The sequence below is a fragment of the Ursus maritimus genome, unplaced genomic scaffold, assembly GCF_017311325.1.
Source record: "Ursus maritimus isolate PB19 unplaced genomic scaffold, ASM1731132v1 scaffold_26, whole genome shotgun sequence".
NCBI lineage: Eukaryota > Metazoa > Chordata > Mammalia > Carnivora > Ursidae > Ursus > Ursus maritimus.
The window spans coordinates 39074857-39102079 of NW_024425119.1; the positions used below are offsets into that span (position 1 = coordinate 39074857).

General features: G+C 41.6%; 2 protein-coding genes and 2 pseudogenes across 2 annotated transcripts; 1 reads left to right on the forward strand and 3 right to left on the reverse strand.

Moving 5' to 3' along the window:
* The first annotated feature begins 1270 nt into the window (after positions 1–1270).
* On the forward strand, positions 1271–2218 carry LOC121105360 (olfactory receptor 8S1-like). Its single transcript, XM_040641914.1, has one exon. The coding sequence runs from the start codon at positions 1271–1273 to the stop codon at positions 2216–2218; it is 948 nt and encodes a 315-aa protein (XP_040497848.1).
* A 7996-nt stretch (positions 2219–10214) lies between these two features.
* On the reverse strand, positions 10215–10420 carry LOC121105361 (annotated as a pseudogene).
* A 2812-nt stretch (positions 10421–13232) lies between these two features.
* Positions 13233–14197, reverse strand: LOC103675609 (olfactory receptor 8S1-like). The gene is given in 2 exon segments (XM_008704729.1): positions 13233–13732; positions 13735–14197. Coding segments are annotated over 2 exon segments (963 nt in total).
* Positions 14198–23693: 9496 nt separating this feature from the next.
* On the reverse strand, positions 23694–24982 carry LOC103675438 (annotated as a pseudogene).
* Between the last annotated feature and the right edge of the window lie 2241 nt (positions 24983–27223).

Genomic DNA, 27223 nt, shown 5'->3' on the forward strand with positions numbered 1-27223 from the left:
ATGAGCCTGCTTCTTCCTCTCCCACTCCCCCTGCTTGTGTTCCCTCTCTCGCTGGCTGTCTCTATCTCTGTCGAATAAATAAATAAAATCTTTTTAAAAAAAAATGCCAAAACTTACAGTGTGTTGATGAATTGTTACACAGAAAAGGAAAGCAGACAAGGTTTTAAGATCCTAGACTAGAGAGTAATGAGAATCTTGAATTAGCTTATTTAGCTTTATTTTCATCCTCTGGAAAAATGTGGCTCATGATGATTTTCCCAGAGGTTTATGTGAGAACAGAGAAGGGAGTGATCAAAGAAGAACTCATGGAATAGGTGGTAAATAAGGTGGGAATTCGAAGATATATAAGATGTAAATCAATTAATAGGAACACAAAATACATCAGCCTGAATGAAATCAGAGAAAACAGGAGTGATGAGGAACAAGCAAAGCTATCTGGCCTCAGAAGTGGGGCATCTAGAGAACCTTGGGTGATTAATGCTTTGAAATTCACACCAGGGAGTTTGGCTTTTTCTCTAAGCAGATCATATAGTAGACAAGCTCGTGTTCTACAATCAAATGCAGCCTTCGATTCCTTATTGTTCAAAGAACTGAGTAGAGATCTAGACAAATTCTAGGATCACCGGGTTAAATGTTCACACCTATGAAATGAATTCAGTCTCTTGTCTCACCATCTTCTGTACACACACACACACACACACACACACACACACACACAGTGGAAAAAATGGGTGGAAGTCATTTGTGCAAAAATAAACTGCTACACAAACACATCTCTGCTATTGTTAATCAGTTAGTGAACCATCAAGGGGTTTGAAGAAGGGAGTAAAAACCAGGTAATAGAGGTGAGCTGAGATCTGCATCAGCCTCCCCAGATCGTCTTCTGAAATTCATAAAAGATGAGAAATGCAGCGGAACACAAGAACCCAGCTAAAGGATTGTGTAACTTAGTCATGGGACAGTTTTCTGGTAGGGCTACATAGTTGATCATACCCCTGCATAAATTAGTCTTATTAGGAAAAAGTCTCCAGTCGGGCTGATCCAGAGCTCAGAGACAGCACAGCAGAGAGCCAGGGAGGAGAAGGACTCCTTGGAACCATTGTAGGCAGATGTGAGGGCTATGAAAATGGAGATCAGACCAGGCAGGAAGGAATATATAGGGAAAGATAAGGGGAATAAATAGCAAAGAGTGATGCCTTCTGGAAACTGTTATGGAAAGAAGAGATTTCAATCCTCTTACTAATTTTTCTCTAAAGAACAGTGACCACAAATGGCCTCAAGGAATCACAGCGGCATCACAGAGTTCATCCTTCTCGGGCTGTCTACTGACCCCCATGTCCAGGTTCTGTTCTTTGTTCTGTTCCTGATAATTTATCTTCTGACTCTGCTGGGGAACCTGCTGATAATACTCCTGATCCATACAGATTCTAACCTCCACACACCCATGTACTTCTTCCTGAGCCATCTCTCCTTCCAAGACCTCTTCTATTCTTCAGTCACTGTGCCCAAGCTGCTGGAGAACCTCCTGTCTCAGAGGAAAGCCATCTCAGTAGAGGGCTGCCTGGCTCAGGTCTTCTTTGTGTTTGCCACTACAGGGATTGAGGCTTGCCTGCTCTCAGTGATGGCCTATGACCGCTATGCTGCCATCTGCCACCCTCTGCTCTATGGACAGGTAATGAATAAACAGCTATGTGAGAGGTTGGTGTGGGGCTCTTGGGTCGTGGCCTTTCTGGATGCACTCATGAACATCCTCCTGGCTTTGAATATGGACTTCTGTGCGCTTCAAACCATCCACCACTACTCCTGTGAGCTGCCTTCCCTCTTCCCTCTCTCCTGCTCCGATGTCTCCACCAACTCTGCAATGCTACTCTGCTCTGCCCTCCTTCATGCCATTGGGACGTGCCTCCTGATCTTCTTCTCTTATGTCCGCATTCTCTCCACCATCCTGAGCATCAGCTCTACCACAGGCAGAAGCAAGGCCTTCTCCACCTGCTCCTCCCACCTCACTGCAGTGATCCTGTTCTACGGCTCAGCCATTGTTCGCTATCTCATGCCAACCTCAGGCTCACCTCTGGAGTTAATCCTCTCCATACAGTACAGTGTGATCACTCCCCTGGTGAATCCACTCATCTACAGCTGGAAGAACAAGGAGGTGAAAGCAGCTCTGAGAAGAATGATGATAAAATATCTACAATGTCTCAGCACAGAAGAGATATAACATGAAAGAAACATAAAGTAGAACTGCAGGAAGAAATCTCACGACTGACATTGTTTCTGATTTTCTGTTTTGTCACATGTTGCAATGTGCGTTGCTGATTCTCCCTTTTTAAAAATTATCAAGGAAAGTGCTAGAAGCTATTTTGTTTTCCATGGCTCAGAATCAATCCTATTCAGACACAGAGCATATAAGTCAGAAAACCTTCTAAGCTTCATAGATTTAGTTAATAACATGTCAATTCATGATTCACGTTTTTTCTTTTATTTAAATATAATTAATTAATATATAATGTATTATTTGTTTCAGGGCTACAGGTCTGTGATTCATCAGTCTTATATAATACCAAATGCTCATTACAACACATACCCTCCCCAGTGTCCATCACCCAGTTACCCCATCGCTCCACCCATCTCCCCTCCAGCAACCCTCAGTTTGTTTCCTATGATTAAGAGTCTCTTATGGTTTGTCTCCCTCTCTGGTTTCATCTTGTTTCATTTTTTCCTCTCCTCCCCTATGATCCTCTGTTTTGTTTCTTAAATTCCACATATCAGTGAGAGATCATATGATAATTGTCTTTCTCTGGTTAGCTTATTTCACTTAGTGTAATACCCTCTCGTTCCATCCACATCGTTGCAAATGGCAAGATTTCATCTTTTGATGATATTCATATATATATACCACATCTTCTTTATCCATTCTTCTGTGGGTGGACATCTGGGCTCTTTGTATAGTTTGGCTATTGTGGACATTGCTGCTATAAACACTGGGGTACAGGTGCCACTTTGGATCACTACATTTGTATCTTTGGGGTAAAATACCCAGTAGTGCAATTGCTGGATCATAGGTTAGCTCTATTTTCAACACTTTGAGGAACCTCCATACTATATTCCAGAGTGGCTGCACCAGCTTGCATTCCCACCAGCAGTGTAAGAAGGTTCCCTTTTCTCCCTATCCTCACCAACATTTGTTGTTTCCTGACTTGTTAATGGTAGCCATTCTGACTGGTGTGAGGTGGTATCTCATTGTGGTTTTGATTTGTATTTCCCTGATGCCGAGTGATGTGGAGCATTTTTTCATGTGTCTTTTGGCCATTTGTATGGCTTCTTTGGAGAAATGTCTGTTCATGTCTTCCACCCATTTCTTGACTGGATTATTTGGGGATTTTTGGTGTTGAGATTGATAAGTTCTTTTATTATTTTTATTGTTACTATTATTTTTATTTATTATGTTCAATTAGCCAACATATAGTACATCATTAGTTTTTGATGTAGTGTTCAACAATTCATTAGTTGCGTATAACACCCAGTGCTCATCACTACTCATTGATAAGTTCTTTATAGATTTGGATACTATCTCTTTATCTGATCAGACATTTGCAAATATCTTCTCCCATTCTGTCAATTGTCTTTCGGTTTCATTTCTTGTTTCCTTTGCTGTGCAAAAGCTTTTTATCTTGATGAAGTCCCAATAGTTCATTTTTGCCTTTTTCTCTTGCCTTTGGGGATGTGTTTAGCAAGAAGTTGTTGCAGCCAAGGTCAAAGAGGATGTTGCCTGTGTCGTCCTCTAGGATTTTGGTGGATTCCTGTCTCACATTTAGGGCTTTCATCCATTTTGAGTCTTTTTTTGTGTATGGTGTAAGGAAATTGTCCAGGTTCATTCTTCTGCATTGGCTGTCCAATTTTCCCAGCACCATTTGTTGAAGAGACTGTCTTTTTTTCATTGGATATTTTTTCCTGATTTGTCAAAGATTAGTTGACCATAGAGATGAGGGTCCATTTTGGGGTTCTCTATGTCTCCGTTTTTGTGCCAGTACCATACTGTCTTAATGACTACAGCTTTGTAATAGAGCTCGAAGTCCAAAATTTGATGCCTCCAGCTTTAGTTTTCTTTCTCACATTCCTTTGGCTATTTGGGGTCTTTTCTGGTTCCATACAAATTTTAAGATTATTTGTTCCAGCTCTGTGAAAAATGTTGATGGTATTTTGGTAGGGATTACATTGAATGTGTAGATTGTTCCGGGTAGCATAGACATTTTAACAGTATTTGTTCTTCTAATCCATGCACATGGAAGGTTTTTTCATTTCTTTGTATCTTCCTCAATTTCTTTCATAGGTGTTCTATAGTTTTCAGAGTACAGATCGCTTACCTCTCTGGTTAGGTTTTTTCCTAGGTATCTTATGGTTTTTGGTGCAATTGTAAATGGGCTTGATTCCTTGATTTCTCTTTCTTCTATCTCATTATTAATGTATAGAAATGCAATTGATTTCTATCCATTTATTTTATTGATTTACATGAATTTCATCTGATACTCCCAATCAAGATTGTGTAAGTATCCATCCTCTTAGCTCTAGAAGTGCCCTGTAGTCAGTCTGAAAACACAAATACATTATTGCAATATAGTTACCTGTTTATATATCTGTTGTTCTGTCTTTATTCATCCTTGTACCTTAATAGTCTTAGTTGGTGAACAATATTTTATAAATTGGTGCACAGTAGTTTAAAGATAGGAGAGATATAAGGCTGAGGGCCACAGTGGTGAGGAAGAATAACTATGTTATTTTTTAAGTTGGGATGAAATAGCATATTTAAATGTTTATACCTATGGGAAAATGTTTTTACCTGTAGGTACACGTTATGCCTATAGAGCAGAAAAAGTTAAGAATGTAGAGTGAAATGGTAAACAATGATGAATCAAGGTCCAGGGAAAGGTGGTAAAAGATTTACACAGTCCAAACACACACACACACACACACACACACACACACACACACACACATTTCAGGTATAGAAGTTATCCTTATAAAATATTTCACTGGCACTGAAAGAAAGCATTAAAGTCATGTGATATATAGAGATAGAATTTTGGGCATGGAAGAAAGGATTAAGTGAAACTCTGTCAAGTGTAAATGAAGTTCATCTACTACAAGCTACTTGTTAGCTTTAAGGAGAAAGAAGACTATTACTTCTGAGTGATTAAGCTATGTTTGAGGCATAAACAAAATTCCATGGAGGGTAACGTCCTGGATACAGAAATGGAGAGAGTAGGGCTTGTGAATGCAATAAAAGAACAAGTAGGCAAGATATTGAAGGTGCAGACATGCAAGCTGCTAAATCAATGCACAGAAATAAATCAGATGAAGCTCTCTGGGTGGGGGGGAGGTTGATGGTGAGGGGTAGAATGAAGGGACGGGCTGAAGAACTAGAGTTTTTATTTTTATTTTTTTTTAAGATTTTATTTATTTATGTGACAGAGAGACAGCCAGTGAGAGAGGGAACACAGCAGGGGGAGTGGGAGAGGAAGAAGCAGGCTCCTAGCAGAGGAGCCCGATGTGGGACTCAATCCCAGAATGCCGGGATCACGCCCTGAGCCAAAGGCAGATGCTTAACGACTGCACTACCCAGGCGCACCAGAAGAACTAGAGTTTTTAGAAAGCCATAGTGCAGGTGGAAAAGTGAGAAGCTGGCAGGGTAGAAGATTCCATCAGAGATTAAAGACAACAGTGGTGGAACCATCCAAATAAGATGAATGATTGTTGTCTCAAGGGTCAAGGCTGAAATCAAGTTGAGCAACCATGGCTTAAGTTAGATGCTATAGGAATTTGAGATCAGGTTATTGGATGACTTACCAAAATTAGTGCTACAGTTGGCTGTTACAACATTGGGAGTGAGATTTACAGGCACTCTGTGAACCCAAAGTGCAGTATCAGTGGGAGGAGGAAGAGGACAGTGGGCAGATCTAAACAGTGGAGGCAAACAAAGGGTGTGTTTTAGGGGTGACCTCCCAACCTCTGGGCTTTGCTGTATCTGAAGTGTAGTAGCCCAACCTCTGCTCTCTGACAGGCCCATTACCTGGGTGTAGACCATTATTATACCCAAGTTCCTTGGTTCTAGTGATTAGTCTAGAAGGAGGGATTAGACTTAACCAGCCTAATATAAAGTGCTTTTTAGCAGTTTTTCTATTTGAACCTCTCAATTCTCTACATTCAGTTTCTCCTTCTCTCACTGCGTGTCAGTACAGTCAGGTCTTTTTCTCATTGTTAAAAATGTCTTCAACCTCAGGGCGCCTGGGTGGCTCAGTCGTTGGGCGTCTGCCTTCGGCTCAGGGCGTGATCCTGGAGTTCTGGGATCAAGCCCCACGTCTGGCTCCTCTGCTGGGAGCCTGCTTCTTCCTCTCCCACTCCCCCTGCTTGTGTTCCCTCTCTCGCTGGCTGTTTCTCTCTCTGTTAAATAAATAAATAAAATCTTTAAAAAATAAAAATAAAAATAAATTTTAAAAAATGTCTTCAACCTCGACACCCCTTCTTTTACTTACCTCTTTCATTCTCTAAATCCAAACACCTTGAGAGTGTGGTGTGAATCACTGCCCTCTTTTCTGTGTCCTATTTACTCAGTACACTGAAGTCTGGCTTCTACCTACCACCACTGTCACTGATACTGATTTTACATGTTTACGGAAGAGAGTATTTCAGAGCATGAGAAGCTAGTCAGTAGGTGTAGACTGCCCACGTTTAAATTGGTCCAAACCAGTTCTCCTCAAGTCTAATCACTGAAAACCCCATTTACATGAATGTGCATTTGCCTAAAATCTCTACTAGCAAATTAGATTTCACATACGAGGGATGGGTTCAGTTGATCTGGGGACTTGACCAATTCTTAATGCTGTTTTTCTATTTTTTTCTTTTGGCATTTTCAGGATTTAAAATTCAACACCTCTTAAAGCAATAGATCAGCAAATACTGTAGATTCTTTTAAGCAGCAAGTTCATACAAATAGACAATCGTCATGCAAAGAGACTCCTTAAGGACATGCAAATAGACAATTGGAATTAGCAAAGCTGAAGGTGAGTTCATCTAGAGAACATTCCCTTGTAAGTTCAGAGAATAAAATTACAGCACTTCTTACTTGTTCTTTTGCCTGAGATAATGGGTGCAAAAAACAAAACACGAGGTAAAGGAAACTGAAGTTTATCACCTCCTCATCAAGACTTAAAGACTGGGTATTTTAAATTTTTAGCATTTTGAATGGTTTCATTTATGTAAAGTTCAAGAACAGGCTAAAGTAGCAGTTTTCCTTCTTCTAGCTTTGGTTTGTGTCTTGTAAGACCATGATCCCTAGAAGTGAAGCCACCTGGACAAGTGTTTTGTGCCAGTCTCAGCCTATGGATAGTTCAGCTGTTGTCTAGAAATGCCTTGGCCTCGTAAAATTCCCAGTCTTTCCTTTCCAAAACAATTTTTTGCCTGGGTGGACCCTTGTGGTCTTTTTTATGATTGGAGATGCCCTTTAGGAACAACAATCAGGAGACTTTGAAAAAAAAAAAGATTTATTACTTACAAGACCTGAAAAATACATAGACCCCTGGGCCCACACGGGTGGTCTTTGGGGGAGGGAGAGGGAGAAAGGGAGATAATTCCTGGGTTCTCCTTTTATTGGGGTTGAGGGTGAGAGGGCCTGGGGTTTCTTGTGCTCACTCTCTGTTGGTGAATTTTAATGCAAGAGTGGGAATTTAGAATGCAGGAAGAGAAAAAAACAAAAGAGAGGCTCAAATGGTCAGTTGTGGAAAAGAACCAAAATCTCTGTGTCTAGTGGTTGGCTGGCAGTGCGTTTATTCAGGATGTCTCAGCAACCAAAGCCTAAGTCAGGCCCTTGCATTACAGAAGAGAAAACTCTCAAGGCTACCCTATAACAAGGCTGAGGATGAAATCAATGCATGAAGATGGCATAGCACATGTATAGATGGGTAGAACCTGAGTCATAGATGATCTGATTGAGCTACTCCAGTAGCTGTGGAGCTATGTATCTCCAGAACTATTGCTAGTTCAATGGTAAATCTTTTTACAGTTTCTGTTCTTGTTAATCACACTTGAATACTTGAAGATGCCTAATGAATACATTCTCCACTGATTCAAGCACCTCTTGTGTCATTTAGTTCAGTTTTGTTGTTTTGTTCATATGGGCTCTGAGTGCTTATTAAGTTTAATCCTGAAGTTTTTATATTGATCTTGTCATAACAAATGGATATTTTTCTCTAAGATACATTTTTTTGTTTAACTATTGTTGATTAATAGAAAAACTACTGATCATAAGAATATTCAAAAATTTTTTGCCTTTCTAAACTCTTGAAATACTAATTTTTCATTTCTGATAGAGATTTCTTAGATTTCTGGGTAGATAATCATTATCAGCTCTGATATTTGTAGATCCCCCCTCCCCAATTTTAAATATCATCTTCTAATCTTGTTTCAGTGCATTGGAGGGAAATTGATAATGTTCTTAAGTAACATGAGTGGTAGTGTTGTTTGTTTTATTAAAGTGTAATTTCTTCAATCTGATATTATCTGTTATTATCATGAAGCATGTAGTTGAATATTGTTTAATGTTAAATATTTTATATTTAAAGAGAGAATCATTAGTTTTTATTATTAAATATTTGAGGTCTAAATGGTTATTGGGTCTTATTTTTATGCCTATTAAGAATCTATTAGGGTGGACACATGATTATTCTCATGTAACCTATTCATCCTCTATTCATTAGAGGATGATAATTTTTCAGGTTCTGAATCAGAGTAACTAGAGCTCTGAAAGTGCATTGACTATATGCCATAGTATTCTGTAGTCTAAAAAACTGCATGTAACTGAAGTTTGCATGCATCTGAGAAACTATCTGTGCTTATTGCCCTTTTGAGCTAATTCTCTGGGTTTTTTTTTGTTGTTGTTGTTTTTACACAGCTAATGGCTCAGTTTTCTTTTATGAATCACATATTCCTTAAAATTAAATAAAAGCTTGCTTTTCAAATTTATTGAGATTAATCTTAGTATTTCCTTAAAATTTTTATTCTTTTTATCACTGTTGTATTATTGGTTTCTTTTTTCCTTGTTTGTTGACCATATTCTATAGATCTATGTCAAATTTTATAGATCTTTTTGAATGATTAGAGCCTGGATTTATTTCTCAGTTCTGTTTTCTGAGTTGTTAAATTTGTGCTTTTAGTTCCTTTATCCTCCCTTTCTTATGTTAGGTTTGTTATCTTTCTAATGCTGGGATCTGAGCTTTCAGAAACTTAAATTTTTGGTTTATTAGTGAATGCATATAAGATAGATAAAGATGATGGTTGCACCAGCAATGTTTTGTAACTGCAGTATATAATATTCTCATGTTCATAATATTCTACTTAGAGGTTTTTTTTTTTAGTTTCAACAGTATTTAATATACTTACATATCACATTGTCATTAGCCGTCAATTGGAGGCATATATAATTTGATATAAAATATTATTACATTAAATATCAAGTAACAAATGATTAAAAATAGGTCTTTGATAATCATTGCTTATAATCTACCTTTCTTAAAATAATTCATACTCCCCCAAAATTTGTTGAAATCAAAAGTATGTGCTAACCCTAATACATTGCATGATTAATTCTTTACATTTATCTATATCTGAAAGTTAATAAAATGAAACTCTAGAGAAATAATAAGATTACTTTAATTAAAATTAGAGAATTCCAGCCATTTCCACTAAAGACAATAATTTGTCAAACTGCAAATAAGAGCAGCACAATTAGCAGCAGAGGAATTCTACAGTCATTATGCAGAATGTGCTCTATTCAATGACAAAAAGGAAAAATACAGTTTCTCCTAGACAGACACTCCATATTCATTCCTTAAGGCCATGTCACTTGAGAAAAACATTTCTGAACTTTTCCACTCTTAATTCCGCCTTTCCATTCCTGGAAGCTAGTTTAACCAGGGTATGTATCACATAAATTATAAGTACACTAGGCACATAGCCGTTCACTAGTGCCTTTTTTCCCTTACCGTTTTTGCCAGGGCCTGTGTCTATGAGAAAATTTAATTGTTTGACAACTAAGGTTTAACAATTTAATTTTGTTTTTTTGTTGTTTTTAATTATGTTCTACATTAATACACTACATAACCTTCTAGAAAGTGTAGATGAGCATAACCGAGTTATTTTTCATTACTCAGGGAAATGCTTCCTTAGTCGATATTCTCCAAACCCTTTCACACATAGTAACTCCAGAGATGCGCCTATCTCTTTGTATCAAATTCCACTGATATGGATAATAGGCAACCCTGTTTTCCTTGCCCGCATTACTGAAGCTGTGGATATGCCCAGTGGTTAGGCTGGGGATGATCAAGCACAGAGCCATGTTTCCAATCCTAGGGAGAATCTTGAACCACATCCCACCACAGTTGCCAGGGCCTAACTCTTCCTTCCTGACCCCATTAAGATGACTAAACGTCAAGGTTTAGAGTAGCACTTCTTAACTTTAAACTTCTGAGGGAAATATTTTAAATTATTAACCTTCCCTAGTTTCTTTTTTTTAATGTTTCAAGTTTTTATTTAAATTCTAGTTAGTTGACATTCAGTGTAATATTAGTTCCAGCAGTAGAATTTAGTGATTCATCACTTATGTACAGCACCCAGTGCTCAACACAACAAGTGCCCTCCTAATACCCATCACCCATTTGGCCCACCCCCAAACCACCTGCCTCCAGCAACTCTCAGTTTGTTCTCTATAGTTAAGAGAACTATATGTTATATGGTTTGCCTTTCTCTCTCTCTCTTTTTTCTTTCCCTTATGTTCATCTATTTTGTTTCCTAAATTCCAGATATGACTGAAATCATATGGTATTTATCTTCTCTGTCTGACTTATTTTGCTTAGCATAATACACTCTAGCTCTAGCTCCATCCACATTGTTGCAAATGGCCGGATTTCATTCTTTTTGATGGCTGAGTAATACTCCATTGTATATATAGACCACATCTTCCTTTTCCATTCATCAGTCAATGAACATTTGGGCTCTTTCCATAATTTCACTATCGTTGATGATGATGCTATAAACATCAGGGTGCATGTGTCCCTTCAAATCAGTATTTTTGTATCCTTTGGGTAAATACCTAGTAGTGTAATTGCAGGAATGTAGGGTAGTTTTATTCTTAACTTTAAAATTAATTAATTAATTAATTATTTATTTATTTATTTTTGAAAGAAGGAAAGAAACCATGAGCACAAGTGAGGGAAGGGGCAGAGAGAGAGAATACCAAGCAGACTCCTCCCTGAGCCCCATATGGGGCTCAATCTCAGGACCCAAGATCACTACCTGAGCAGAAACCAAGAGTCAGATGCACAACTGACTGCTCCATTTAGGAGTCCCTGTTCCTAACTTTTTGAGAAACCTCTATACTGTTTTCCAAAGTGGCTACACCAGTTTATATTCCCACCAGCCGTGTAAGAGGCTTCCCCTTTCTCCATATCCTCGCCAATACCTGTTGTTTCCTGTGTTAATTTTAGCCATTCTGACAGGTGTGAGGTGGTATCTCATTGTGGTTTTGATTTGCATTTCCCTGATGATGAGTGATCTTGAGCAACTTTTCATGTGTCTGTTAGCCATCTGGATACCTTCTTTGGAAAAATGCCTATTCATGTCTTCTGCCTATTTCTTAACTGGATTATTTGGTTTTTTTGGTGTTGAGCTTGTTAAGTTCTTTATAGATTTTGAATACTAATTCTTTATCAGATATTTGTCATTTGCAAATATCTTCTCCCATTCTGAAAGTTGTCTCTTAGTTTTGTTACCTGTTTCCTTTGCTGTGCAGAAGGTTTTTATCTTGAAGAAGTCCCAATAGTTCATTTTTGCTTTCATTTCCCTTGCCTTTGGAGACTTGTCTTGGAAGGAGTTGCAACAGCCAATATCAAAGAGGTTACTGCCTGTGTTCTCTTCTAGGATCTTGATGGTTTCCTGTCTCACACTTAGGTCTTTCATCCATTTTGAATCTATTTTTGTGTATGGTGTAAGAAAGTGGTACAGTTAAATTTTTCTGCATCTTGCTGTCCAGTTTTCCCAACACCATTTGTTGAAGAAACTATCTTTTCTCCATTGGATATTCTTTCCGGCTTTGTTGAAGATTGGTTCACCATATAGTTGTGGGTCCATTTCTGGGTTTTCTATTCAGTTCCATTGATTTATAGGTCTATTTTTGTGCCAGTACCATACTGTTTTGATCACTAAAGCTTGGTAATATAACATGATGTCTGGAATTCTGATGCCTCCAGCTTTGCTTTACTTTTTCAGGATTACTTTGGTTATTTGGGGTCTTTTGTGGTTCCATACAAATTTTAGGATTGTTTGTTCCAGCTCTGTGAAAAATGCTAGTGGTGTTTTGATAGGGATCACATTAAATGTGTAGGTTGCTTTGGGAGGTACAGACATTTTTTCTTTAAGATTTTATTTATTTATGTGACAGAGAGACAGCCAGCGAGAGAGGGAACACAGCAGGGGAGTGGGAGAGGAAGAAGCAGGCTCCCAGCAGAGGAGCCCGATATGGGACTCGATCCCGGAACGCCGGGATCACGCCCTGAGCCGAAGGCAGACACCCAACAACTGTGCCACCCAGGCGCCCTGGGAGGTACAGACATTTTAACAGTATTTGTACTTCCAATCCATGAGCATGGAATATTTTTCCATTTCTTTGTCTCCTCTTCAATTTCTTTCATAAGTTTTCCATAGTTTTCTGAGTACAGAGCCTTTACCTCTCCAGTTAGGTTTATTACTAGGTATCTTGTGGGTTTTGGTGCATCTACATGGAGTTTTATTGTTTTGTTGACATAGGATTTTTTTCTATTTATCAAGGTTTTATTTAGAAAACTTTTAAGTAGCTGGGATTTTCAAAAGTTAAAACTTCTGTGTAATAAATGCCTCTCTTGTTTTTGGTTCTTCCTGCAACTCCTCGTAGTCAGATGCTGAATCTCCTGAAATGATCATCATATCCTTTCAACCTAATTATTTTGTTGTCTTACCAATATGTTTTGTGGAAAATTGTTTTCACATTCTCTTCCAACAAATAGAGCACAAACATTCCAAATAAAGAGCCCAAATCAAGAACTACTGCCTTAAAATAGTAGGCAGACTCTGTTCAGACAAGCTCTGGAATCTTTCTTCCAAGTTACGTGACACTATGTGTGGGAGAAAGTAGGAACTAAAGAAGAAATTCAAAGGAATACAGTCTTTGTAACCATATCTTTGTCACGACTTAGAGATATTTCCCCCGAAGTCCTTCTGAAAGCTGCCTTCTCCTCTTTGTTCTTTAGGCTGTAGATGAGGGGATTCAGCAAGGGCGTGACTGCACTGTACTGCAAGAAGAGGAGCAAATCCAAGGAGGAGCCAGACATGGGCATAAGGTAGCGAATCACCCCTGAGCCAAAGAACAGGGTCATAGCAATGAGGTGGGAGGAACAGGTGGAGAAGGCCTTGCTTCTGCCTGAGGTGGAGCTGATGCTCAGGATGGTGGACACAATACGGTTATAGGAGAAGAAGATTGGGAGGAAGGTTCCAAGCCCATGCAATAAGATGGAGCAGATCAAGATGTCAACACTGATGGAAATATCAGAGCAGGATAGAGGGAAGAGGGAGGGCAGCTCACAAGTGTAGTGCTGTATGGTTTGGGCCTCACAGAAGTCCAGGGTAAGAGCCAAGAGCACAATCACACTGAATTGAGACATGCCAGGCCCCATGAAGCCAGCACCAGCCTCACACAGAGCTGGCTGCTCATCACCTGGCCATAGAGCAGTGGGTGGCAGATGGCAGCATAGCAGTCATAGGCCATCACTGAGAGCAGACAGGCTTCAGTCCCTGGAGTGATAAACACAAAGAACACCTGGGTTAGGCAGCCCTCTACTGAGATGGTTTTCTTCTCAGACAGAAGGTCCTTCAGGAGCTTGGGCACAGTGACAGAAGAGAAGCAGAGGTCTAGGAAGGACAGGTTACTCAGGAAGAAGTACATGGGAGTGTGAAGGTGGGAATCAGCCCTGATCACCAACATCATCATCAGATTCCCCCTGATGGTCAGAAAGTAAATCCCCTGACCTAACACAAAGAGCAGAGTCTCGATGTGGGGGTCGTTGGACAGCCCACTGAGAACAAACTCAGTGATGGTGCTGTGGTTCCTGCAGGCCATTAGTGGAGGGGATTTCCCTGAATAAAATAGAAATAGGATGAGATCTGTCTGCTTCGGGTCATCACCCCTCTTACCATACTTCCCTCCCTGTTCTGCCTACACTCTGCTCAGATCTCAAACCTGCCCTCACTGTATGTAGGGAAGAGTTTTTATCCTGTTTGGTTATTGTTGATCCTGCGTCACAGTATTTGCATACTTCAAAGAATCCTTTTCCTTTTCCATGGGGATTTAACTATAAAAATGAATCTCTCTTGTTCACCTACACAATCATAGTATTCAGATTCTACTGCATTCTGCTTGAGCTTATGAATCCAAAACATTCCAGCACATATCTGCAGGGTCTTCTAAACCTTCTCTCTTCAATTTCTCAATCATAATTTTTTGTTCAAAATCATCCAATGGATCCTACTAGAGTTGATATGCATTAGGCGTAGTAGGTACCGTTCTTATGTGGCTCATGAAAAAAATTAAATTTCTTTTAAGATTAGAAAAAAAATGAATATAATACAGAGTAGATTATAATCATCTTGTAAGTTGAAATCCTAAAGTATAAATTTTAATATAGTTTTATGGAAAAGGGGCCTAGGAAGGCAAAATTGCCTGGGGCCCATGAAAGTCATCATGTCTCCCTGCTGTTTACTTCATACAGAGCATTTAATTTTAATAAGTGTTTATTAAAAACAGAGTGAGTTCTTAAACATTAATCTAAATTGTTTCAAGGCTGTTCTGTAAGATTGGATAAGAAATTATTAGCCCTGGGGTAAGGAATTTTATCCCCATTTTACCTGTAAGAAGTCTGATATTAAGAGATATTTTATAATGTCATATTGACAACAAGTAGAAAAAAACAGGAAATAAATTCTGTTATTTTTTCTAATTACAGCCCAATGTCTAGGCTTAGTCCACAGTGATGAGAAACACTTTTCTTACTGAACCTTTAAATTCTTCCTCACCTGCCCTTAAACTTTTGGCCATTTTGGCTGCTTTTGATACCAGAAAGGTCTGTTTGTTTCTGTGTCTCTGCTCATCTTCCTCTCTGTGTATTCTCCTCTTAATTCCACTGATCCAGACTCTCAGGGACCTTCCAATGTCACCTATAACCCTGCCTTTTTCCTTATAGCCCATCCCAACTGCTCCCTCCTTGAACTCATAGTTCTCTGTTCAAACCACTGGGCCACTTGCTCTCAGGTACCTTATGTCATAGTCTGAATTATGTGTCTGTCTCTTGTGAGAGATCTATCTCAGTTTTCCCCTCCCTATTGTGAGCTCATGAGAATATGGGCCACAACTTGACAATGACAATCACAAATCAGCATTTCTCTGGCTCTGTCTCGCCATTAGCTTCTGATTACCTCTCAAACTTCTGTCTGATTATTTTGGGAGACTCTCTGGGGCATCTCTTGTGTACCTCAGACAAGACCTCTTGACTACCCTCAGCACAGTCTCATCCCTTACTCCATGGGCCCCCACAGCACTGGCACCTGTGGGGAGCACTGCTGACATTGCTGTCCACCGCTGCTCCCGGCCTGCACACTCACAGCACTGAGACCTGCTGCTGAATTTCAAGGATGTTATGGTCTACACAGAGCACACCGTCTCATGAGGCTGCTCATCCTCTCTCCCATGCTCTCATACTGGTAGAATCACCAAGCACTGTGGCCACCATTGCAAGAAGTAGCTTGTGTTCTTTTTGTGGACATGTTATTCCTTTACTGCCCAGTGAGGGTCAAAAGGAAGAGTCTTATAATTTTCTTTTAAACAACTATTCTCATCTTCTTGCTCTAGGTGTTGGCTGTGTAATCAGGAGGACCAGATAATAGCCATTTAGGTTAATGATGATACTAAGAATCATTTTGACCCCTAACTTCTCAGACTATGTAGTGAGTCACTGCCCTGTGTGAAGATTCCTTCCTCAGTTGGATGTTTGAGGCTAATTTACCAGGATTTTGTTTTCGTCTGAGAATCCACAGTCTGATCCCATAATAGGCTTCTGTCTTCACAGAAATATTTAGTCTTACTGATCCAAAGAGCCCTGGCTCTGACCCATCAAGCTTTTCCAGCAATCTATGACCAGACACTAAATTACATCATGGAATGCCTAAATTCTGATTCCATCAACAAATCCATCAGCCCCACGTCAGTCCATCTCAGACCCAAGTCTGGGTTACCTCTGTGCCAGGACAGATAGGGCAATGTTCACCGTTACGTGTCTGCAGGACATTAGCTTCAATCCAGTGCTGGTGAAGCATCACTGGCTGGAGAAGTTACTTTTGATGATCCTGCGTGGTTAAATTGCAGATACTGTTGAAAGCAAACACTATGTCTGAATCTATACAAGCCAAGCAAAATGGTAAATGGAAGCCATTCTTCCAAAGATCTATGTATTTCAAAATATGTATGGATGTGGCTATCCTGAAAATCACCTCCACTCTTCCATTAGCACTCACAAAAGGCACCTGTCTACAGTGTCCACAGGGGCTTCAAGCTCTCATCTGAAGAACGCTGTAACATCTGCGGAGAATCCTGTTCTATCCTGCCCTACACCCACATTTTCCCTAAATGAAGGCAAGAGAGCTACTTCCCTCATTGGATTTTCAAGTTGTCACAAAGAAAGGAGTCTCCCTCCCCCCCACCACTCACCATTCTTAAACAATACATCAAATTGATGCCTGTGATTTCTTTCATAACCAGGAATAATTCTTTCCATTTAAATCCTAGATCAGGAGCGCCTGGGTGGCTCAGTCGTTAAGCATCTGCCTTTGGCTCAGGGAGTGATCCCAGCGTTCTGGGATCGAGCCCCACATCAGGCTCCTCTGCTGGGAGCCTGCTTCTTCCTCTCCCACTCCCCCTGCTTGTGTTCTGTCTCTCACTGGCTGTCTCTCTCTCTCTCTGTCAAATAAATAAATAAAATCTCTTAAAAAATAAAAATATAAAAAATAAATCCTCGATCCATTAACAAAAAAATAAAGCACACTTTTAGTCTCTCTTCTGAAGGGAATATATTGGCTTCATTTAATCCTGAGCTATAGCAGACCAACGCCAAATGTAGAACATGGATTGTGAGTAGGAGAGGACTAAAGGGAAAAATGGGGAAACTGGCCATGGAACAGTGGGAGCTGTCAAAGGAAAGGATTTCAGCAGTGTCTTAGATGCACGCCTGTGTCAACCTTTTGCCAACACAGACACTTCACACCATCAGACACCTGGTCCTGTGATTAATTTCTCTTACAAAGACATGCAGCAGGATATTGGGTATGTTTATGATTTTGTGCCTCTCAGGAGGTTAAGAAAAATCAGTATCTTCTCCAATTGAGCTGTTAATAGAGCCAATCACAGATTTACTTCATGGACTTAAGGATCAAGCCCAAAGTTGAGAAAAACTTTGCTAGGAGCTGTGATCTTAATTGCCCTGATCTTACCCAAAGAGGAAGCTACTTGACAGCATATTTCCATTAAATGAGAGAATCTTGGTCTCCTGGGTGGCTCAGTCATTAAGCGTCTGCCTTTGGCTCAGGTCATGATCCCAGGGTCCTGGAATCAACCCCCGCATCAGGCTCCCTACTTAGCGGGAAGTATGCTTCTGCCTCTCCCACAACCCCTCTGCTTATGTTCCCTCTCTCGCTGTCTCTCTCCCTCTGTCAAATAAATAAATAAAATCTTTATATAAAAAAATAATAAGTTAATGAGACAATCTTTAGTGTGTGGAGAAGTGCCTTGTACACTGGCTTCTTAAAGTTGTCTTTGGAATGAAGAAATGAGCAAAAGGTGTGTGAAGGTCAGACTAGGCAAGGAGGCTCCAGGGATCCTGTGAGCTGGGCTGTGGCATTCGGACCCTAGGTGCCTGGGAAGGAATCTGTGTGGGGGAGAAGGGTGTGAGCACTGGGAGCAGGAGGGACCTAAGACGATCTTCATTCACTTGAAGTGATTCTCAGAGCTGCCTCTCCTGCTCCTTCGCAGTATTCACGGTGTCTCAAGGTGACTAGTTCTCAGGTGACTTCAATAACAAGGCCAACAAGTCTACTGTGGTTCTAACTGTTGTACTGAGCAAGCAGGAAAATAAGTGGCTCCAGCAGTGTGGTCCCTATCTCTGATGTCCTCGTTTCATTGCAGGGGTCAGCTTTTTGCAATCCTTTGGGATCCAGAAGCATGAGAGGGTTGTTGCCTAGACTTTTAAATGTGACTGTCTTCAGTGTGAAGCGGGGAGGGAGAGAAAGTGTCCAAGGCAGTTGGAACAAATGCACCATTCAGACAAACAGAGATATAGAGTCCCATCCAGGGAGATGGTCTTTCAGGGAGGGGGATGTTCCCACCTCTGGCTTAGGGACAAGGAATGGGTGTAGCAGGAGCCTCAAGCTTTAGGACAAAGGGAAGGGATCATGAGGTGGAGATGGGGGAATGGATAAACAGCAGAAGTGAAACAGACAGAGGACTTCACAGGCAGAAAACTAGGGGGGCCACCAGAAACCCGGCGAAGACATTACCATTCTCCTGGCTTTTCTTGGAGGAGGCAACTCCCTGTGTTCTGTGTTCCCCATCACAAGCAGACACTTAGTAGGTAAATTCCGGTAAGAGAACCCCTGTCAGAAGCATCTCTTTACAGAGTACCTAGCCTATTCTCCTTGCTGTCAGTGAGTGAAGAAAATTAGAATAGTCAAGCTCTGGAAGCACTGGATATATCATAGCATCAGGATTATTCTCCAGCCCACCTTGAAGGAAAGTAGTGACATTCTTCAATGGAGGCCACTATATGAAAAGACAAGGACAACTTGTCTAAAGAAGCTCCTAATCTGAACAACAGGTGCCCATTTTATGAATCCCGTCTCACATGCTCTCGGGTGCAGTAGTGAGCCTGTTCTTCCTTCATTCTGCCTGTGGTTCTGAACCCTCTTCTAAGAGCATCACTGAAAGAAAGAAGCATCTACCAGAACCAATCAAGGCCCTCTGGACTTAGGCAGCTGTGGGCTGGGTCAGAGCCCCCACGGGAAGCTGGGCTGCTGCCCTGTATTCCCTGAAGTCCCAGCCTGAAGCCGAGCTCTGGACTCACTAACCACAGTTTGCACTTAACTAGGAAGGTAAGTTTAGTTGGAGGCACAGGGGCTCTCTCCAGGGTGGTATTATAAGTTTCTGAATTAAGGCAATTATTTAAAGCCTTGAAGAGACCATTACTAGGTTTAGGGTGGAGGTGGGGGTGCTGAACAAAACGAGAGAATAAAAAGAGATTTAAAGGAAAACTGCTGGGAGATGGACGTTTTCCTGATGGCTTCATAGGCCTGAGAATGCCCTGAGAAACCGTGGAGGGAGCTGAGCTGGGACATATTAGTGACCAAAGTCCAGCTCATTTCAAGTGGACATTTGAGTTTTCCTTATTTCTCTAACAGGATTATCCACTATAATAATGAAAGGAGAGGAATTACTCCACCCCGGAATATTATTCACTCTTAGGTTTGTAGAGTTTCTACTTTAAGCATATAATGAATTTTAAAGAGTTTATTAAATAGTAGTACTTTGAAGTATGTAATGAATTGTTTGTAGTAAGTCATACAGAGGGTTTTCATTTTATTTTTTATTTTTATTTATTTCATTTTAGTTTTTTAAATAATAATTTAACAGATTTTTTAAATGAATAAAGTCAAAATTTTATTTCTTTTTTAAGGCTGAGTAGAGTCATCAACACTTCCATGGGGCTTCCATATAAGTAACAAACAAGGAGGCCATATTACCCTTAACATAAAGTGATGCAAACATCGATAAAATATGCATTCATCCTTTCTTCAGTAAAAAGTGAGTGCCAGGCAGGACAGAGATGTGAGATCCCAGAATGAATAAGATGTGTTCTTTCTCATCCATCTAAGTGTTCTACGTGGGAATAGGCATTATCTTTAAATGTCCTCCTTTTTTTTCCCCTCCATCATTCAGTTTTATTGAACAGCTGTTAGGTGTCAGGCACTGGAGACACAGCTGTGAGCAGCACAGAGATCTCTGCCCTCCTGTAATCCCCACTCTGCAGGTAATACATACATAACCCAACGTGCAGTGATGCGATGGCCAGCACCACCAAGAACCACAGGATAAGGAGACAGAGTGATGGGTGGTGCTGTTTGATAGAGGAGGTGAAACAAGGAGGAGGCAGCATTTGAGCAGGGACCTGAATGAAGGGACAGAGAGCCACGTGAATTTGGAGGGGGTGACAGCAAGTGCAAAGGCCCTCAGGTGGGACTTGCTGGTAAGTTCTTCAGAACTGGGTATCAGGTGTCAGATGTCCATAGTGGCGACATGACGTGGTTTCCTCGGGTTGTGCAGATGGGATGAAGGATTCCTGTGGCTTGCAGATTTTGTGTCACTAGGGGATTAAATGCCTGACTACCAAGTTTCATCCAACTCCTTGGCCAGGGGAGGCCTTGATTGACAAGTCCATGGTAGCATAGGGGTGATAGTTTCCCCAAAGGGAAATAGGCATTGTCACCAGAAGGAGGGACAGATGGCTGGTGAGCAGATAAAAGCCTGAACTGTTCCCAAATGGAGGCAGACAGTGTGGCGTGGAGGCTGGGTGTCTGTCACCCACGCACTGCCTGCTGGTTCACTTCTTGCCCCTCCCCTAGCCTCAAGATGTGACCAACCTCACTGTGGCTGGTTTTGCTCCTGTGAGGCTCAGGACCAGCAGCTGCATTCACTTCAGCCCTGGAGGTGAGGGGGAGCTGGGGTGCGGGTATGTCTGTCAGGGTAGAAGCAGCAGCTTGGTTGGTCCATCCACACTCACTAAGCACGTGCTCTGGGCTGGTCCCGATGTTTTATGGGCTCACAGCCCACAGGAGACCAGATCCCACACCACAGAGACAGCCCAGCCTGGTCAGGGCTATGATGGGAAAGCTTGAGGGTCTGGTGCTGGGGAGCCCAGTGGTGGAGGGGGAAAGTAAGCAGTTAAAGAGGGCATTGGAAGGTGCCCTGAGTGGACGCAGCATATGAGGGGAGAGCACAACCTTGGGGACTAGTGACATTGTCTTCCTTCCCCAGGTCACTGAGGCATGAAGAGGGGCCAGGACAGCTAGACTGTGCACATCTCCCAGGACCCTAGAAAGGTGACCTGGGAGGCTGTGTGAAGGCCTGGGGAGGGGCATGTGGAGGAGAACCCCACCCAGCCTGACCTCCTGCCTCCCCACCAGGCTGCACTGGTGTGGTGAAGGACAACACAGAGTCCATGGTCAGAGGGGAGCTTCTCTCCACCAGCCAGACCATCTCTGTGGCCCCTTCACTCACACAGCGTATAGCTGGGTCAAGGCAGGGCTAGGAGGGGGTTGGTGAGTGATGAGGGGCCCTACTTACCCCACTTGTTCTGTTCCCACAGGACCTCCGCCTCCCAGGTGGCATGAATGAAACCGCTATGGAGGCATAAAGGTGAATGGAAAGTAAGGTGGACACACTAGAGCTTCAGCAAGGCTCGCCTTTGCTGGATACATTTTTCTCTTCCTCATTCTAGAAGCATCCCGTCCCCTTCACTTCTGTGTCTGTAGAATCCTTTGTTCCAGGCTCTTGGTATTGTTGTTCATGTCCTGCTGATGTCAATGTAGACTTACAATGACCTGGATAGCTGGTGGCATGGCTAGTCATGAGAACACTTTGAAGACATGATGAAGGCAGCTGGCCACATTTACCAGATTCGTAATGAAACTGCCCAGATCCCATGTTTTCCCAGACAGCCCTCAGCCTTTTAGCCCTAGCAGGCATGCAGTCTTGGAGGCATTAGCCTGCTGCATCCCCCTTAGCCTTGCAAAGTAATAAACTCTCTTCCTTCTTCATACCTAAACTCTGTCTTCACGATACATCTTTCTGCTCTGGAGCAGAATGGTCAGTTTTTGACAACATGACCTTGCCTTGTACAGCTCCCAGATGCCCATACATGGTTTCTGAACTCTTCTCCAGGATGGTGAGTGCTCCCCAAGGGACAGGGAGGAGGGGCCGTGTGGGGGGACCTAGACAGGACAGAACAGACTCCCATCTCTCTGACTCCAGGAGCCACACTCCTGCCCAGAGTGATGCCCACGACCCAGAAACCCTACTGTGGTCATTACAGGGCCAGGAACTGGGAGGGCAGGGTTTCCTGAACACTGGGTATGTGTGCCCATGTGTATATGGTTATGCTGGGTGTCTGGGGATGGTGGGATCTCTATGGCCCACGCTGAATGCTCTGCTCCCAGTTCCAGGCTGGTCTTTTGAAGCAGGCATGGCTGGGACGGGGAGCAAAGTAATCTCTCCAACCCCCTCCCACCACAGTAGCATGTTACAATTGAGACATGGACTTGGGGACAGATCGGGGGCGACCTTGGTCATGTGACTGGTTGTGTGACCTTGAGCAGGTAACCTCCCATCTCTGCTTTTCCATCCCCTAAGCTGTGAAATGGAGGCCCTTGGATGGGGCTAGTGTAGGGTGAAACTTCCTGGTGCACCTGGTGTTCAGTGTTGTTCTGGAAGCATTTAGTATGTTCCCGTGATCACCACACTCGCTCTCCATACTTTGCCCCCAATGGGGCTGTATCTGCAAGTGGTGCGGCAGATAGGCGTCATCTGCAGACATGGTAAGTGGTCTGAAGCTGATGAATGGGCATGAATGCTCTCCTTTTGGGGCCCCATCTTTGTGGTTACTGTTTTTTCTTTAAAACTAACCACATCTCCCTGTACCTGCTTATAGCCAACTTTGGAGGGGTCAGGGAAGGCCTCCTGAAGAAGGAAACATCTGTGCCAGGGCCTCTGAGTAGTAGGTGTCGGGTCCATCCAGTTGCAGGGGTGGTGGAGCACCATAGGGCTGGAGTGGCCAAGGTATGGATGACTATTCCAGTTGGTGTGCCTGGGCCGTCAGGAGGACGGCTGGAGGCCAGTGCATGTAGCCCTTTGTCCCTCTCAGGTTCCTATAAAGCATAATATCTGACAGCATGTCAGGAAATAAATATCTCAATTCTAGGAAGCAAACAGTACTCCCTGTACTAAAGGCCAATTTAGTGTGATTTTTGTGGTGTTAAAAAGCATTGATCCTAGACTGGCATTGCATATGTAAAATATGAGTTTAAATAAGGTAAGAGGCAGTTTAGGTCTTGACGTGACTAGGTGAGTGGTGGGACACATGATGGAGTGATAGTGGTTTGGTTCATCCTTGTTGGTAGGTAAGGAAAAGGAAGGCATTTGTGAGTGGGACTACATCTTCTTGAGTCCCTAGTTAATCCAGAGAAGGTCTACTTTAATCTTATTTATTTATTTATTTATTTATTTATTTATTTATTCGTTCATTCATTCATTCATTCATTCATTCAGAAGGAGCATGCTTTATTGGGGAGACCTGACCTGCAGATGAAGGCAGCCCCATGGTTATCCTATATATCACACTCAAAAATATACACAGGTTTTGCTAAGAGAACTGGAACATTAGTTCCTTTGGGCAATGTACCAACCTCATCCGTCGAGGGGTGTGGACACTTCCAACCATTACCTTGAAGGTAACTGTAGTCTGTTAGAGATAGAACCCCTCAGGGGTGCCTTCTTGTTTTTCATAAAAAACATTTCTTTAGATTTTTTGATGTCTTCGTTTGTTACTTTCATTCTACATTCTCTCAAGGCCATCAGACCAGCTTCTCTATAGATTGCCTTGATGTCAGCACCAGAGAGGTCATCTTTAGCCATGATCAAGTCATCCAGGGTTATATCATCAGTCAACATCATCATGCTTATGGATCTGAAAGATGTGCTTTTGGTTGGGCAGGGGAACTTAAGTTACCTGTCAGTGAGGTCTGGTCTGACAAGCGCTAGATCCAAAGTTTCTCTTCGGTTTGTGGCCATGATAACTTTCACATCACCCCTTGAATCCAATCCATCCAACTGGTTCAACAGTTCCAACATTGTTCATTGAATTTCTCTCACCACTGGCATTTAAGTCATATTTTTTTGTTCCAATGGCATCAATTTCATCAATAAACCCTATGGATCGTGCATGTTTTTTCCCAACTTGGAACAATTCCTTAATACCTAGGACTTATCCCCTAGGTATTTTTGAATAAGTTCAGAGTCAGCCATTCTTAAGAAAGTGGGTGAAGTTTGGCTTGCTACTTCTTTGGCTAATAAGGTTTTACCTGGGTCAGGATGACCATAGAGAATGACCCCCCTCTTTGGGGGCTTTATATTCATCTCTTCATAATATTACAATTAGTGAGAGGAAGCTCCTCAGATTCCTCAATTTCTTGGATTTGGCTCTCCAACTCCCCAGTATCAGCATAGGTTTCCTGGGGGTCCTTTTCTACCTTCGTCACTGAGACCAAGGGATCCATATCATCCATGAGCACCCCTATGACAGCATGCACCTTGTGGTTGAGCAGGATGGAGCACCCTGGTTCCACCAGATCCTTGTCTACGAAGTAAAGAATGCTGATTTAGTGTTCTGAACCCACAGCTATAGACACGTTGGCATCATTGTCATCAATGATTTCTTCTATGGTTCTTCTATTGGGGTCCCCCTCAGACCATCCACCTTTCATCTTTTCTCCTCTTGCTTTTCTTCTAAAGGCTACATTTCAAATGAATTCTTTCTCCATGAGAAGATAGTCTTAATTCACTCTAATTTCAGTATATTTAACAGGCACTAAGTGCGAGGTGTCACCAGTGGCAGCTTACTGGAAGCATCTGGTCCCTTTGTTTTCTTCTTTTTCCCCACTCTAGGTGGTATAGGAGGTTCATATTTCTTTTTCTTATCCTTGTCATCTTCTTGCCACTTCCAGGGCCATGACTACCACTCTGACTTTGACCCATCTTGCTTCGGCCACTGGGACTGCCACTGTGAGACTAATCACTTTTATTTGTTTATGTTTTTATGTAGGATTTAAAAAACAATGTAATCAGGGTTAAGGGGCAAATGGGTGGCACAGTCATTGAGCATCCGACTCTCGGTTTCAGCTTAGGTTGTAATCTCAGGGTTGTGAGATTGAGTCCTGCATTGGGATCCATGGTCAGCACCAAGTCTGCCTGAGGTTCTCTCTGCCTCTCCCTATGCCCCTCCTGCTTGTGTGCACACGCTCTCTCTCTCTCAAATAAATAAATAAAGCTTTTAAAATAATATTAATATAATCAGGGTTAAAATAGGTTTGAAAACATTTGATCTGGTTAGCCCTTTATTTTTTTTCAAGTTTTCATTTAAATTTCAGTTAGTTAACATATGATGTAATATTAATTTCAGGTGTGTAATAGTGATTCAACATATGCATACATCACCTGGTGCTTATCAGGACAAGTGCTCTCTTTAATCCCCATCCTCTATTTAACCCATCCCCATCCCCACCTCCCTCTGCTAACCATTAGTTTGTTTTCCATAGTTAAGCATCTATTTTTTGCTTTGTCTTTCTCTTTTCTCCCCCTTTGATTGTCTCTTTTGTTTCTTAAATTCGATATATGAGTGAAATAATATGGTCTTTATCTTTCTCTGACTGACTTATTTCACTTTGCATTATATTCTCCAGCTCCATCCATGTCCTTGCAAATGGCAAGATTTCATTCTTTTTTATGATTGAGTAGTATTCCATCATACATATATACCACATACTCTTTATTCACTCATCAGTTGATGAATACTTGGGCTGTTTCCCTATTTTGACTATTGTAGATAATGCTGATATAAATGTTGGGTTGCATGGATCCCATGAATTAGTATTTTTATAGTCTTTGTAGCCCTTTTTTTTATTTTATTTTGGTGGGGGGGTCTTAACTGTTCTGATTTATTAATTAGGGCTCTTAATAAGCCACCCCCAAATTGTACATATTTTGGCCTTCCCATTTTACTGAAGAATATTATACCATCTTTATTTTTAAATATTTTCTCTTTTTTGCCATCTTTAAAACCATTAACTATTTATTACAATATCAGAATAACCTTTTCTATTTTAAAGGGTACTATACAATTACAGCACATTGTCTGTTGCATTCATCTTACTAATCCTTTTTTTAATAATAATTTTTTATTATGTTATGTTAGTCACCATACAGTACATCCTTAGTTTTTGATGTAGTGTTCCATGATTCATTATTTGCATATAACACCCAGTGCACCGTGCAATATGTGCCCTCCTTAATACCCATCACCGGCCTATCCCAATCCCCCACCTCCCTCCCCTCTAAAGCCTTCAGTGTGTTTCCCAGAGTCCATAGTCTCTCGTGGTTCATTCCCCTTTCTGTTTACCCCCCCCTTCATTCTTCCTTTCCTTCTCCTACCAATCTCCCTGCTATTTCTTATGTTCCATAAATGAGTGAACCATATGATAATTGTCTTTCTCTGCTTGACTTATTTCACTTAGCATAATCTCCTCCAGTCCTGTCCATGCTGCTGCAAATGTTATGTAAAGTTCTTTCTGATGGCTGAGTTATATTCCATTGTATATATGGACCACATCTTCTTAATGCAGTCATCTGTTGAAGGGCATCTCGGCTCCTTCCACAATTTAGCTATTGTGGACAATGCTGCTATGAACATTGGGGTACATATGGCCCTTCTCTTCACTACGTCTTTATCTTTGGGGTAAATACCCAGTAGTGCAATTGCTGGATCATAGGGTAGATCTATTTTTAACTTTTTAAGGGACCTCCACACTGTTTTCCAGAGTGACTGTAACAACTTTCATTCCCACCAACAGTGTAAGAGGGATCCCCTTTCTCCACATCCTCTCCAACATTTGTTGTTTCTTGTTTTGTCAATTGTTGCCATTCTAACTGGTGTAAGGTGGTATCTCAATGTGGTTTTGATTTGAATGTAGCCCTTTATTTTAAATGAGAAAATATAGGGGTGCCTGTGTGGCTCAGTCGGTTAAGCATCCAACTCTTGATTTGGGTTAAGGTCATGATCTCGGGGTGGTAAGATCAAGCCCTGTGTTGGGCTCCATGCTCAACAGGGAGTCTGCCTGTCCCTCTCCCTCTGCCCACCCCCCCCCTCTAAAATAAATAAATAAATAAATAATAAAATACATCTTTTAAAAAAAGTCTTCAACACATTGAAGTCTGGCTTTC